Source organism: Ochotona princeps, chromosome 1, assembly GCF_030435755.1.
Source record: "Ochotona princeps isolate mOchPri1 chromosome 1, mOchPri1.hap1, whole genome shotgun sequence".
NCBI lineage: Eukaryota > Metazoa > Chordata > Mammalia > Lagomorpha > Ochotonidae > Ochotona > Ochotona princeps.
In genome coordinates, this window is record NC_080832.1 from 51,951,331 (window position 1) to 51,967,930 (window position 16,600).

At 42.8% G+C, this 16,600-nt stretch overlaps 1 protein-coding gene across 2 annotated transcripts in view; it reads left to right on the forward strand.

The window, feature by feature from the left end:
* The window catches only part of METTL24 (methyltransferase like 24), a 116,518-nt gene extending 101,261 nt beyond the window's left edge, over positions 1-15,257 (forward strand). For both annotated transcript variants that reach the window (XM_004580326.2, XM_058671410.1), the window contains one exon: positions 14,393-15,257. In XM_004580326.2, the coding sequence (XP_004580383.2) occupies positions 14,393-14,707 (315 nt within the window). In that variant the 3' untranslated portion in view covers positions 14,708-15,257. The remainder of the gene's footprint in view (positions 1-14,392) is intronic.
* Positions 15,258-16,600: the final 1,343 nt, after the last annotated feature.

Consider the following 16,600-nt stretch of genomic DNA (forward strand, 5'->3'; position numbering starts at 1 on the left):
ATCAGACACAATAGATTTTAGACAAAAAATGGTCAGTATATAATGGCCAAAGGGTCAATCAAACATGAAAATATAATGTTAAATGTACCTGCAGCTAGTGCCAGAGCACCCAATTTTACTTTAGAATATTATGAGTTCTTTTGGAAGAGATAAGCTCTAATAAAATGATAGTGGGGGACTTCAACACCCTAATTTCACTAATGATGTATAATCTGCATGAATGAAATCAATGAAGAAACCTCTAAGTTAGACCATATTATGTGAGACACCAAATGGACCTAACAAACATTGACAGAATATTCCAACACATGAAACATTTTCTGGGATAAGCTATATATTAGGCTACAATACAAGCCTCAACAATTTTTTAAAAACTGAAGTCATATCATTCATCCCTGCTTGATAATGATGGAATAAAATAAGAAATTAACAACAAAAAGAAATTCCAAAAATTACACAAATATAGGGGAAACTGAAGAACCTGCTTCTGCATGAATGGGTCACTGAAGAAATCAAAAGAAAAATTTTAAATTCCTTAGTACTAATGTAAACAGAAATACAACACACAAAGACTTACAAGATATACAGAAATACTACTAAAAGGGAAGTTTATAGCAATATGTATCTACTTTAAAAATTACAGAATAATGAAGTAAATAACCTATCCATAGTTTTCAAGGATATATACATATATATATAAATAAGAACAAACCAGATTGAAAAACAGTAGAATAAAAGAGATTTTTAAAAATGCCAGAGCAGAAACAAATAAAATAGAAAATAATAAGCTATACAAATGATCAATAAAATGAAATCAAGATTAGTGGTTCTTTGAAAAGATAAACCAAATTGATAAACTTATCACTAGACTAACTCAGGGGAAAAATAAAACTCAAATAAATAGTATCTGTGACAAAAAGTAAAATATTGCAACTGATACCGTGGAAACACACAGAATCATCAGGGGCCATTATAAACAAGTATACGCCAACAAATTGAAAAACTTGGGGAAAATGCATTGATTATTTATTTATTTATTTACTTTACCAAAAATGAACCACTAAGACACAGGAAAACCTAAGCAGAACAATAACAGGTCATGAAATTAATTCAGTAATCAAAATTCTCCAAGAAAACAAGGGGCCATGACCAAATGTGCTTCACGATCAAATATTATTAAGCTTCTAAGGAAAAACCAACAGCAATTCTTTGCAAATTAGTAAAAAAAAAATTCAAAGTCAGGGCACACTTCCAAACTCAGTCTACAAGGCTAGCATTTGATGATAGAGATGTACTTGTAAATGGTGCTCTTGTAAATGGTGACAAGCCACTTGCCTTGTGTGACTTTTGGGCATGCGGAATGTAACAGAGTTTCTCTAGTTTTCATTTTGTATGGTTTTGGCAGTCTCTATAATTTTAATTTTATGTAATTTGAGTTTATATGGTCACACAAATGAGACATCACTGTTTCATACCATTCCTAAGTGTTCTTTTGCCTTTGGCACAGTTCACTGTCTTAGACACACTGAATACAGCAGAAAACTGAATGCCACTTGCATGATTATGTATTGTTAGTATGTGTTGAATCATTCATTTCTTTTATCAACTAACAGAAAATATTTGAAATGGGAACTTTGTAGTTTAATGCCAATGAAGTATTCCTCAAGAGAAAACCAATCCTTATTTATTTCCAAGCCCTATCCAGTACTTGTGGTCAGATGTGCCTTCTCAGGTCATTGGACCCCTTTAGATCCTGGTGGTAAGTGCTTTTTAATAACCTTTAAACTCATAGTATTAAGGAAAATTATCTTCCATCAGTACTTGAAGGGAAATTTGGCTCTCCTGTTGGTAGCAAGAGAAGATGAGCTGGAGAAATTTTTGGTGTTCCACCAAAAGAAATGCAATAAATGAAAAACATGGGCAGAGAAATTAATGACACTTTGAAGAATAGCAAAGCTCTACATTAACTAGAGCTTAGCATTTATAGAATGTTGCAAATCAAGGCCCCAACACAACTGTACCAAGTGGGATGGATAACTTCACAGCTGTTCTCACACCTTATATCCATCCTTGGCTTCTATATGTTTTCATGGGTGAAGTCTGTAGCAAACTGACCACAGAGGTGAAAGTGGAAGAGTAAAGAAGAGGTCGGGCCCAATATATTCCTGAGGCAAAATGGGCAGCACTTACTGTCTGATGAGATTTTACACCTTCTGTGATCGAGGAATTCTGATAAGAACTTGATAGCCCAGGGGAAGTTATGTCCCCATCCTGAAGCAGCTTACAGACTGGATAAGAGAATTAACACATCAACAAATGAATGAAAACCGTGGCTATCTGCTACTCTAGATGACTTATAGGATCTATATATCGAGGACTTCAGGGTAACCCTGGAAGATCTAAAGAACTGCTGGCAATGCTAGATTCACATCTTTATGGCTTTAGGACTTGAAGACTGATTTATCCGGGGTGATACTAAGATCTGACATAAGACTAGGCTAGGTGATGAAGATAATTCTTATATATATATATTTTTTTTTGAACAACTTTTTTCAGTTTGTTCATGTGCACACATTCCCCCTGAAGCCTCTAAATGTTTCCTGTCTCCTCTTATTTCTGGTTTCTACCTACCACCTTATCTCACTCACTGCTGAGTTTCATAAATGTTCACTCCCAGAACAAAAGCTCTTCTTGCTTAGGTGTCAGGACATATTATAACCACCCCCTGAAAAAGAAAAAAAAAAAAAAAAACAAAGAACCAAATGAGTTTATGACCCTCTAGGTTAGTGCTGGTTTTGCGTTTGGGCTTGACTCTCATTGCTGTACCCACAATCCTTTGGTATTGACTCAATCTCATCATTTAAAGGCATAGATTAACCCATTGAGCCTCAAGAATATGTCTTCCTGAAGAACATTTTGTGTGGACACTTAGTTGGTTATTCGTTGATACACCTAAGAATAATTTATATGTCTTTTACATCCTATGTCTTTCTAGAAATACTTTAGAATGCTTGTAGAAATACAATCCACAGGAAAGTAAAAGATCTGTGTGATGTAACTTTAAGACAGTAGCTATTTTTCAACCTCTTCCAGAAATCAGAGCTTATGGCTGGAGCTGTCCTTGGTGCTGAATCAGCCCTGGGCAGCTTTCTTGCTACTGTCGCAGTGGCTGCTCCACTAGTAACCAAGAGCCTTTTGACTTCATGTCACCAGCTCCCCCAGTATAGGTGTCTGTCTTGAGCTTCAGGGACTGCTACACACATCCTTTCTCCCAACCCAGCAGCCTCAGGTAGGGTTCTCTGGCACACACGAAAGTCTGTAAATGTTTGTCCTCATTTCCTTTCAAAATTCATTTGCAAAGTGTTGCCTCCTGCAAGGGTTCATTCTGTGAGATGATTAGCATACAGAAAAATATTTTCTTTTCTTATTAGTTCAGAATTGGTCTACATTCGCTTAGAGTGACCCTTCATATTTCTTACAACATGCAGGGCAAGCCTTGTCTCTCTTTGCCAAGAGGGAGCAAAAATCTTACATTGTTAGTTACATTTCTGTCAGTTGGCAGTGGTAATTGAACCTGAGTTAGAATGTTTAAAGTCTAAAGCTCTCAAAGAGGCTTTAAATCTTCCTGCTCATTTAAAACAGATTATTTTGTTCTGTTTTTTTTTTTTTTTTTTTTTTTTACAAGAAGATACTGTTTATAATGCATTTAACTTCTAGCTTTACAGGTGCAGATAAATCTTTCCTTAAATAGATTTGATATATAAAAGCCTAAATTTATTTTATCATTAAATAACAACTTTTCATAATTAAGCTAAAAAGCAGGAAGAAGTTGTATTGATGCAGTTATTTTAAAATGATGAATATTGACCCATACCATAATTAATATAGCTTGATTTGTTAGAGTGGTCAGTAAATGACAATTTGGTTCTCAAAAATATTCATACATAGGGCCAGTGTGGTAGCCTAGTAGCTAAAGTCCTCGCCTTGCATGCACTGGTATCCTATATGGATGCTGGTTCATTTCCTGGCTGCTCTGCTTTCTATCCAACTCCTTGCTTGTGGCCTGGGAAGGCAGTAAAGGACAATCCAAAGCATTGGGATTTTGCACTCATGTTGGAGACTTGGAAAAAGCTCCAGGCTCCTAGCTTTGCATCAACTCAGTTCCTGCTATGGAGTCCACTTGAGGAGTGAAGCTTTTTCTGTCTTGTCTGTCTCTCCTTCTCTCTGTAAAACTAACTTTCCAATAAAAATAAATAAATCTTTTAAAAAATTAATATGTAACCAGATGATGTGACCGAATTTTTGTTCTTTAATTTAAGTTATGTGCTCAATCACAAAACTCAGTTTCTATACTCCTCTTCAGGCCTCTTTTACAACATGTGAATTGCACGTATATTAAAGGGTTTATGGTGTGTTGTAGCGCGCCCCTGGCCAGCAGGGAATAAAACGCAGACACCGAAGTCCTTCTCTGATCACACTTTATTGGAGCGCCGCTTCAGTGAGGGTAAGATGGCGGTGAGGGGCGCAGGGAGAGCAAAGCGGATGGCTTATATACATCTCTATGAGAGGCGTGTCTGTGGCTCAGTGACCGGTCGTGATAGGACAGTGAGTGCTTACTTGTCAGATTGGGATAGGTCGCTGCTGTTGCCAGGCAAACTAGGGCAGGAAGCTACATCAGGGCAGAGTTGTTTACTCTGTGCCTGTCGCCATCTTGTAATGGCGACTGACTGTGCTCAGCAGTGTGTGATCCTGGCCCAAACAAGTCAAGTGATATCAAAACAAGCAATTGTACTTACAGGTTGTAAAATCTGAACAGAAAATACCTTATTCTTACTTAGTTGATTGCTAAGCTGGATGATTATTACTCACAGGTAATGGTGTTATTTGTGTAACTCTAACTCTTAAAGGTTTTGATTAACAGAATCATGACTAATTAGCATTACAATGCATGATATCAACCTATTTTAAGCTTTGTGCAGGGGGAAAAATTGTGGTACAGTAGGTTAAGCTGTCAGTTGCAACACTGGCATCCCATGTTCATATCCGATTACTCTGAGACTGATCCAGTCTCCTGTTAATGTCCCTGGGAAGACAAAGGTGACAGCCCTGATACATGGACCCCTGCAAGCCATGAGAGAGTCTGGGATGGAGTTTCTGGCCCAGACCATATGGGGAGTGAATCAGCAGTTGGAGAATTTCTCTCCCTCTCTCTGCCTTTCTGTTCATTGATTAATGAAGACTTTAAAAGTTTGTTTTCTTATGTATTTTCTTAGTTCAAAAAAGTTGGTTCTGTGTCTCAAGAGCTCAACTTGCCAGCTGTGCCCATTTTTGACTCTGCTGATCTACTTCTGAGGATTTATTGTAAGATTTATCTACAAGTTTGTTGATCACATCAGTTTTGTAACTTCCTTTGGCCAGAATCCCAAATGTCCATCAGAAGTGGGCAGGGCTTACCTCTGTTCAATCATTATAAAAGCTGTTTAAAAAAGTTTGCAGATAGATGCTTTCAAAGTAGGAGAGCTGTCTTTTCAAATGGAATCTTTAGACAGGATTCTGGGTATATGGGAGAAATCAAAAGGGAGCAACTCTTGTTGAAGTGAAAAATCTGGAAACTTATCCACCTCCTGCCTGTGCTGGGACCCTTACTCACTTCTGTTGAATTCTTGTGACAGCCTGAAGGACCTTCTTTGGGATAGTATGCTAGGTAAAAACTTTTTGCCATGTAAAGATGTGCATGATCTCTTGCATTAAACAGCAAACTTGGGGGCAAATGCTTGGTGTAGCAGTAACGTTGCTGCATCCCATGTTGGAATGTCTGGTTGAAGTTCTGGTTCCTCTGGTCAAAGCTTCTTATTAAGGTGTCCACAAGAAAGAAACAGATTTCAACTTAAGTGCTTGGGTTCCTACCACTTATGTGGGAGATTCAAATTAAATTCTAGGTTCTTGGCTTTAGTCTGGTTCAGCCCTGGCTATTATGATTGATTTTGGGGAGTTAAGCAATGGATAAGATGTTAATCTACCTCTATGTCTCTCTCCTTGTCTTTGTCTTTCTGCCTTTCAAATCAAATTAAAACAAATAATTTTTTTAAAAAAATTGGGCTTGAGAGTTCTGAGGTCTGAGGATTTCTTCTGTCCGCAGCGATCAAGCTCGGACAGCTCTGTGCATGCTAAGGACCATGACTCCGCCCACCACCGCCATGTTGGTGGGCAGAGTCCAGGTTAGTCTGGGCAGAGGCATGGGTGTCTGAATCTCCCCATCATGTGGCTGTGACTGGGAAAATCTGCACCGATCCAGGCTTCCTGCTGGGGATCCTAGCTCCCTGTCCACCACTGGCATGCGGAGGGTAAATCCTGAGCTTGTGGGCAGCCAGAGTACCAACAGTGCTGCCTGGCAACAAGCTCTGGGGAGTTGAGGGTGTGGAATTACTGCCTAAGGATATCCACAGATGTCGATGGGGATTGAATCCTAAGGAACACCCAATGACAGGGCCACTGTACTTGCAGGTAAATAAGGGACTAAGATTAAGTGGTTTGAAGGAGACCAGAAGATCTGTGTGGGTCAGACTCATGCACCAGCCCACAAGGAAGTCCTGATTGACCACCACATGCCAATTCATGTGAAAGCTAGGGCTGAGAGCCTGTCTAGCAGGGCTAGATCCCAGTACCTGACTGAATGTTGGAACAAGGGACAGGTCACATCAGGCAGGGTCAGGACACCAACCAGCATGTGAGAAAACCAGGTCCTGGGGTAGATTCTGTGGGGGATATGTGGGCTAAGCCCTGTGGAAATAGAAGTCCCATTGGTTAGCTCAAGAGTTTGGGGGCAGGTAATGGCCTGAGCTAGGAGTGACCATGGAACCTGCCAACTCATGGGTACTGGGACCGAGAACATTCTGGGCAGGTCCAGGATGCAGCACCTGCATGTGCATCCTAATACAGGGTGTGGAACAGGCTGGGTTGCAGCATTCACCAGCACATACAAGGCCAGACTAAGGGGCAGACTAAGCTGAGCAAAGGCTCAGCCACTGTCATATGTGAGATCTGAGTGTGGGATTGGACTGAGTGGGGCACTTGGGAAACTTCCCCTAGTGGGTCATAGCTCCTGGTGGTGAGCATGTGGTCCAGGATTGGGGGGTCAGGCAGGCTGGGCAAGGTAGTTCCAACTGTTGCTAATGTGTGGGTTGATTTTGGGAGGGTATAGACAGTGCAGGGCTGAGCAAACCTTAGGTCACCTACAAGTGCAGAAACCAGGATGGAGTGCAGGTCATGTGGGGCTAGGCTGTCACACCTACTGGTTTGCATGATTCAGGGATGGGAACAGACTGAGCAAGATCAGGCTCCAGCAACCACAGTGAGAGTTGGGACTGGGCACTGGCCATGTCAGGCCAGGCTACACCATCCAAGGGCAAAGGCCAAGACTGGTGAGGGACTACGCCAAGCTGGGTGAGAGCCACCACTGGCTCGTGCAAGATCTATGGCTAGGGAGCTAAGGGTACACCTTGGCTGGGTTGTGGTTCCCACTAGTGAGTGCAAGGCCCAGAGTAGAGGCTGCTGTCTGGTCTGAACATGGCTGCAGTGTCCCTCAGCCCAAGTGTGGACTGGGTCTGGGGCATACCAGACTGGGCTAGACTCCAGCACCAACTGGTGATTGTGAGAACTAGGACAGATGTAGGATGGGCTAAGCTAGGTCTCTGCCTCTACTGAGTCATGTGTGAGCTGTGTCTGAGTGTGGAGCAGGGTTGGCTGGGCTGTAACACCAACAGTAAAAAAACCAGAATAGGAGAAGACTGTTCAGGAAAGGCCATTCTTCCTGCTAGGACAGGAGGTGGAGTAAGTAGGACTGACCCAAGGACCTACCAATGGGTGCATTGGGAGAAGTTCTGATGGAGGAGCTTGGGAGACTCCTCTGTTGGGACACAGTCCCTGCAGGTAAGCACAAGAACCATGATAGGGAGCAGCCCAGACCAGACCAGGTAATAGTACCCAGCGACATACATTTGGCACAGGTCAGGGGTGAACCAGGCCAGAGCAGTTCATATCACCCACTGGAGAATCTAAACACCAGAATGGAGTGTGGGTCAGGCCAGATTGGGCCACCGCACAATCCCATTCACATGAGGGCCAGGACCTGAGGTTGGCTGGGCTGGACTATGCTGTAACCCCTACCAGCATTAGCTGGAATTGGGGGTGGGCCGGGCTGGCCAGGCTACAGTACCCACTGAGGCAGACCATGGCAGATTGGGCCACAGCACCCAAGTGGGCACAGGAGGGGGCGAACCCAGTAAGGAGGCTGTAGGGGGGTCCCCTGATGGACACCATTCCCACTGGTGAGCATGAGAGCTGGGATGGGGGCAGATCAGGCCAGGCAGGGCTACAACATTGGTTGGCTTCATGTGAGCCAGACCAGGAGAAAACCAGGCTGGATTGACTGTTCCTGCTGATGCATGCATAAGCCAGAGTGGGTTGGTTAGGCTTTGGTGCAGCATCAGCTGGTAGATGCTGTCATGGGGGCAAATTCCATCAAGTGAAACTGCAGAACCACCTGGAGAGTGTAAGATTCAGGAGTAGGAGTGGGCCAATTAGGGAAATAGTGGGCACCTCTCTCTTGGGTTGCCACTCTGACTGGTGAGCATGAGAACCAGGACTGGAACAGGCATGGCTAGACAGAGTGGCACCCACCAGCACAAGTGTGGGCTGGATAGTGGGGCTAGTTTGGTTGAACTAGGCTTCAATGCCCATTGACACGTATGAGAACTGAATCGGATGTGGGACAGACTGGATAAGTCTGCTGTACATACTGGCAAGCACGCGAACCAGGGCAGGGGACGGGCCTGGTGGGGGTTATTGCAGATCACCCTGACTAGGCTACAGTTCCCACTGGTTAGCGTGAGAGCCAGGTGTGTGGTGGGCAGGATTGGGATGGGCTGCAATACCCATTGGTTTGTGTAGAAGACAGGGCTGGAGACAGAACTGACCCAGTAATTGCAACTACCAGTATGTGCATAAGCTGATTGTGATGATGGACTGTGCCAGACGCTGTAATGGCAAGCACACACAAGAATCAAGTCTGGGATCACCTCAGATGCAGTTTCTTTTGGGATCCCCCAAGTTGAATTGCTGGACTCAGAACCCCAACCATAGAAAGAATTACAGGTTCCATGGTCTAACCGTGGAGTGCATGTATCAGAGCTGGGCCTTCTCGGTCGACAGCATATCCAGGCTCACATGGAGGATATGGCAGTACATTGGAGTCTGCAGAGGACACCTGGTATCATAACAGAGGTTGGAGGACAGAACAAATTAATCAACTACACCACCAAGCGTTGGCAGTGAATATCTGGGCAAACAGAGACTCTAAGGTAGACTGTGTCAACCAGTGGTTTCTGGAGAGATTTCATCATGCTTGGAGTCACAAGATCAGCAGTAATCCAGAACTGTTGAACTATCAAAACCTCTTGAGCAGGACCCTCGGAGCATGCCCCACTTCAGGGACCTTGGGATGGTGTCAGTTGGCTGTCCTCCATCCCAGGGTACAGAGGGAGGCTGGGTGTGACTTCTCCCCTTATTTCCCGTTTCCCCAGATGCAGGAAGGAAAGAAGAGAGAATGTGGAAATAATGGTCTCACCCACCTTCCAGTAGCCCTTGACCCTAACATCCTAATCAACTATGTAAAAATCCTAAAAAATAAAGATCATTATTAAAAAAATAAAAAATAATTAAAAAAAATCAGGCTTGAGGGTGATATCACCAAGATAGATGACTAGGGGTGTCTGTGTACTTCCTGAACAATGAAGACCCAAACAAGGAAGAAACAGTGACTCAAGCATGCTTGAGACAGAGCTGGAGTACTGTGGAAGGCAGCAGAGACTTTGCAGAGGATGGAGACGTACTGACTTTATAAAGAAAAGAAGTGAGCACACAGTATCTGTTGTTTTCTCCTTTGAAATCAACCCTGAACGAAGAAGGACTTTGCTTGGTGGTGCAGGTAAACAGGATACCTCAGGCTGACCTCAAGCTCTTGGACCATTTTCTGTTACCTTCTGAGGTACATTAGCAGGAAGCAGGTCCAGAAGTGGAACACCTGGGATTGAACCGACACTCTACTAGGGAATGCTAGCATTAAATTGGTGGCTTAACCCACTGTGCCACAATGCCAGCTCTTCTTTGTTCTTTATTTTTTCTTCTTTTTGTCTCCATGATATGTACCCTGATGTAAATGGAATGTTGACATCACCAACAATTAATGTATTTGAGTCTCTGTCTCCTTTACATATAATTGTATTTTAAATAACCGAGTGCTCCAATGTTGGATGGATAAATATTTACATCATCATTGTCTCATATTAACTTGATCCTGTGTTCATTATACAGTGATCTTTGTTGTTTTCTATGGCTTTTGAATCAAGTTGTCTACTATGACCACTTCTCCTTGCCTTAGGCATTTATTGGAAAGGAAGATTTACATATAAAAGGAGAGACAAAGATCTTGCATCCACCTGTTCACTCCCTGAAACGACTGCAGCAGCCAGAGCTGAGCTAATCCAAAGCTACAAGCTGTTTCCTATGAGTCTCCTACATGGTCGCAGGGTCCAAAAGCATTGGATCATCTTCGACTGTTTTCCCAGGCCACAAGCAGGGAGCTGGATAGGAAGTGGAGCAGCTGGGACACAAACCTATGTCCATATGGAATCCCAGTGCTTGCAGGGAGAGGATTAGCCAACTGAACCATTATGCTAGACTGACATTCATTCACTTTCAGTCTTTGTACGTCTGTACTGGTGAAGTGAGTTTTGTTTAGTTGTCTATTCAGCCACTGTAGAAAGAAAGAAAGAAAGAAAGAAAGAAAGAAAGAAAGAAAGAAAGGAAGAAAGAAAGAAAGAAAGAAAGAAAGAAAGAAAGAAAGAAAGAAAGAAAGAAAGAAAGAAAGAAAGAAAGAAAGAAAGAAAGAAAGAAAGAAAGGAAAAGAAAAGAAAAGAAAAGAAAAGAAAAGAAAAGAAAAGAAAAGAAAAGAAAAGAAAAGAAAAGAAAAGAAAAGGAAAGGAAAGGAAAGGAAAGGAAAGGAAAGGAAAGAAAAGAAAAGAAAAGAAAAGAAAAGAAAAGAAAAGAAAAGAAAAGAAAAGGAAAGAAAAGAAAAGAAGGAAGGAAAGAAGGAAGGAAAAAAGAAAGAGAAAGGCAGAAGGAAGGAAGGGTGGGGAAGTTACAGATAGGAAAGACAGAGAGATCTCCCATCTGCTGGTTCACTACCTAAATGGCTGCAAAGGCTGGAGCTGAGCTGATGTGAAGGCAGGACCCAGGAGTTTTCTCTGGATCTCCCACGTGGGTACAGGCACCAAAGAACTTGACTGTTAACCACTACTTTCCCAGGCAAAAGCAGGGAGCTGGATGGGAAATGGAGCAGCTGGGACACAAGCCAGTGGATTTCTACATGCAGAATGTATTTGCTATGATCGCATCTAAGAATTTAGTTCTCTTCCAGTTATTCTTACCTCCTGTTTATTTATAAATATGCTTGGAAAAATACATAGATTCTCCAATATTTAACCAGTGTAGTTTTTAGGTCGGTTGTAAACTGATTAATGCTTTGATTCATTCATCACATTCAACATATACCCATAAACCACAGAAATACGTGGCTGTATGAATTGATACAGCAAATACTGATTTTTGAGTTTGGGATATTTTTTGTACCATTTAGAACATTCTGTGAGATTTCAGTTAAATATTTCCTTTGGCAGCTTAATTACCCTTCATCCAGGAATATTCTGCTTAAGACTGCCAAGATTAAATAAAACCATGGAAGTGCCATTGCAACTGAGATAGAAAAAAAACAGTGAATTAATTATGTTGTATGTAATTCACAAGAATGGTTTTAGTCTGGTGTGTGTTCACATTGGAATCTGCCTTGGCTCAGTTCATTTTTAAAGAAAGATTTTTTTTTTTTTGCTTTGATTTTGGGACTCTTGAACCAACGGACTGGTCTGCAGATAGCTCGTCTGAGTATTCTTGGAGTTGTTACCATAACTCTTCTTTGATAGACTGCAGGGGTCATCTAGGAGAGTAACTATCCCCTACAGGATTGCAGGGCCCGGTCTCCCAAGGGTTAACTCCACAGCTTAGCTTATTTTTCTTTTTCTTTAAGATTTATTTATTTTATTACAAAGTCAGATATACAGAGAGGAGGAGAGACAGAAAGGAAGATCTTCCATCCGATGATTCACTCCCCAAGTGAGTCGCAACGGCTGGTGCTGCACCGATCCGAAGCCGGGAACCTGGAACCTGGAACCTCTTCCGGATCTCCCACACGGGTGCAGGGTCCCAATGCATTGGGCCATCCTCGACTGCTTTCCCAGGCCACAAGCAGGGAGCTGGATGGGAAGTGGAGCTGCCGGGATTAGAACCGGCGCCCATATGGGATCCCGGGGCGTTCAAGGCGAGGACTTTAGCTGCTAGGCCACGCTGCCGGGCCCCTTAGCTTGTTTTTCAATGGGTAACAGGATGCACAATCTTGGCCTGTTACATTTAGTTCCTGGCTTAACCGCAAGTTCCTGCTTCCCTGCTTTCTGTTTATCAAGATGCCCCTGAGGGTCTTAGGAGCTGCTTGAGCATTGGAAAAATACTGGGAGGAACCAGAGAGTGTAAAAGTCAGGCTAGTGTTCAATAAAGTGGCATTGTCTTTGCACGAATGACCCAGTGCGTGTTGTCTTGTTTGTAACCCTAGTCCCTCTGCTCGACTCGGGGTACATGGTGATGCGGGCGTTGCTGACATGGAATCTCACGACTTTGGGCAAAGCTCATACTCCTGCACTAATTATGTGTTCATCTCATGAACCCTCTCTTCTTCTCAATTTTGGAATCACACAAGGGCTGTTGTCATTGTACTTAAGTTTCAGCCTTGCATGGGAACTGCTCCAACTAACGTGCACTGAGAGGAAGGGCAGGCTGGGCAGGACCAGCCTCATGTTTATCCTGATCCTTCTAAACAAGTAACGATGTTTTCATTTTTGTGGGCCTTGGTGCTAGTGACTTCAGGAGGCAGCTTCCGCGACGGCGGTTTAAGATCCTGCCGTTGCCTCCACGGACCACAACCTGGGCTGCAATGCAGGACCCTTTTCACCCTGGTCCTCCCACTCTGTGATGCTGTGGGCTTCCTTCCATGTGGGAAAATAATGCCTTCTGAAAAGCACTCTGTAAATGTAAAGTGATGTTTCACGATGCTCTACTCGCTGACTTCTGTCCACTGGCCAAATAGCGTCTGATTGTCCATAGCCGAAACTTCCTCTGGGCTCTGAATTACTATTCTCCTTCTTGCGGCTTACTGGGGAGGCCACATCAGGTCGTGGGTAGGAATGGGGCACTGTCAACAGTGTTCTGGTTCCACCACACAGCTACGTGCGTGGCAAGCTGTCAGTTACAACTGAGTCTGCTTTCTGTAAACGCTAATCAAGGGACACTAACATAACCACCCTGGCAGAATTGTTGAGAGGATTAGATGGATATTGTAAGGGAAAACACTTAGCAAAGTATCAAGCATCTGTAAGTGCTTGGAAAGGATTAGATTTTGTTGCTCTCTGAGGAAATGTAGACTTCTGCGATTGCAATGCATTGGGTTTAAAACCAGCCCAAAGCAGCTGATTCTCACAACTTAATCGCAGCTTATTTTTCCTCCCCTCCTACTGTCTTTCCTGTATTCCGTCTCACCTAGGATGAGGACCCGTGCAAAGGGAACTTCAGAAAGTTCATAGAAAGTGGAATGGAAAGATTATTTTGGTGCAAAAATGTTTCAAAATCCAGGCACGGTTTCTTCATCACATGCATTTTTCATGAACTTTTTGAAGACTCCTCTTATTCATTAAATGAGCAGATGGTGTTGCTTTTCTCCATTTGAAAGAAATCATGGCATAATAAACTTTTTTACAAGTCCAATATTCAGATGCTTAAGAACTGTTTCATTGGCTTCTAGTCCTTGCATTTGGGGGAGAAGGGGATAAGGTTTGTGAGTAGGCCCTTATGGGCAATAGCCCTCTGTGAATCCCTCCCTGTGGCCACCATGCTGCCATGGCTGGCTCACTTGAAGCAGCAGATAGACTGTGGGCTCTGTGACATATATGACACAGTTTCTATTTCTTGGAAATCCATTCCCACTGGGCCCAAAGCAAGCATCTATTATGATTTCTGCCTGGCATTCTGCCATTTGTCTATGTAACATTCGGAGTAGAATGAGGTTAGACATTCAAGTCAGAAATAACTTCCTGAATATTATCTCCAACTCTACAATCTTACAAGTTCTGCTTCCTTGTGGGGACAGTTACAAAGTGAGGCTCCTAATTTCAAGGTGGCATTATTATCAGTGGTTTGTCAAATCCACTCATCTCATCTCATTGTTTTGTTACAGATTGATGTGCTCAAGGCAGATCTGGAAAGTGCAGAATGGAAGGTTCTGGAAAATCTCATTCTGGAAAATGTCATTGAACAGATTGGCCAGCTCATCTTTGAGATCCATCTCCACTGGCCCGGGTTTGAGGTTAGTGGCACTGACAGCAGTGTCGTGCGGTTCTGGTACAGCCTCCTCAAAGAATTAGAACAAAAGGATTTCAAGCTTTTTCACAGTTACAAAGACTTAACTAAACCTCAGCTATTCCTGAAGAAAGAAATCTTCAATGCAAGTAGCTGCTATACTCTAAGCTGGGTGAATACAAGATGGAGATAGCGTGCAGGCCCTCATTGAGAATGTTGGGGAATATTCTCAGAATGGAACACACCCACGACTCTCAGCATAGATTTATGCATCTACTAGACTGTTATCTGGTCAAGCAAGGACCATGTTACAGTCTTTGTGGTATAGGATCCTGGTACTTGACATGTGGCAAAGGTACTCTCAACATACCAAGGGATGAACCATCAACTCCCTCCCATCTGCACCCTGCTCCCTCCACCACCATTGTCCAGACCCAAGCCCTCTGCCCTCTGCTTCAAATCATGTTTCTTTACAAGATGAGAAGTTTATTCTGGATGATTTTCAAAATCTCATTTTGAATAACTTACCTAAGTAGTATAAAAATATCCGAATTATTTTATCAATTTAGTATTTCACTTTTGCATTTTCTCTATGTCTTGAGAGGGTGTTGAAAACAGAATGTTGATTGTGTTAGACTTTTTTCTTTTCGTTATTTTTCTTTAACCCCTTTCTGCCCTCAGACCTTCCCCAGGTTGGCTTTTTGCTTCTTGTAATCATTTGAAACCATCATATATCTAGTGAGAACCCAAAAGATGTTATCAGAGGATGATCTCACTAGCTTGGACTCAAGAGCATAAGACTTTCTGAGTTAGTTGTGATGACTTTCAGAAATTTAGGTGAGGTTTTTATTTTGAAACCCATCATACACTGACGAAAGCTGTAGAGCTGAGAGGGCCAGCCCGAACAAGTATGGTTGGCAATGGATTCAGTCGCTTCAGTGTATGGAGCTATTTTAAATGAGCAGCAGGATTCCTGCAAACTTCAAAGAGGCTCGTACTTTCAGGCTGTCCTAAGGAAAGCCAACTTCGGATTATATCACATAATTTTTCATAAGCATTTCATATCTTGAAACATATGCATCAAAGTGTGAGGAATGTGCCAATCATCAATGTCCAGTGTGGTTCGTGTTGAGATATGCACCCACAACCGTATCAAGACCTCTAACTCAGGGAACTGAAGATGGATGACATTACTGAAAGTCTCCTTTGTAGAAGGCAAGGAAACCATTTATTTCAGACAGTGGTGCAGAACATCGACCTTATCACACTAAATATATCTGAGGCAAGAGTCGATGTACTGGTAAAAAAGAAAAAAATAATAAATCACAAACATTCCCACCCACACCCACCTACCAGGCAGCCTGTTCTAAAACTGTCCTTCATTTCCTTCAGGGGTTGTTTGAAATTTATGGTGAATATTCTGATGGTTGCTATGGTTTCCCTGTCTCTAGATTTGGTGTGTCTATCAGGTAGGTCAAGGTCTGTTAACCTCAGCACAATTGCCTTTGGGGCTGTATTACACTATGCTGGGAGTAGGAGGCTGTTCTGTGCATTGTAGAATGTTTAGCAGCATTCCCTGGGCTCCCCAACAAGATAACAAAGGAACCTCACCATGTCCTCTATCCCTTCCCATACTAGGAGAGTCACCCACTGCAGAGATGGACCAGTGTAGGCCATAGGAAGGGGACCAGGCTACACAGCCTGGGGCGTTTGCTTATTAATAGTGAGCAAAACATAACCCATCACTGCCATAAACACAAAAAGCAACAGACCAGCAAAATCAGGACTTACCCTTTTCTGAGGGTTCCCTATGCGCTAGCACTTTGCATAGGCTACTGCTAGTTCTACAAGAACCCAAGGCGGAAGTAGAGAAACTTGAGCAGTTAGCTTACTCAGATTCAACTAGCTGACAGTGGAATGTGAATTTATACTTCCATTTTCCAGACCCTTTCAAATGCTGCCTGCATGGCCTTCACCACATATAAAATTCTTTCATTTGTTGGTCTTGCTTAGTTAAAGGAAGAAAAACCTACAAATATACCTAGACCAGACCTGTATATCTGTTAGAATGGGGATAATTTTATAG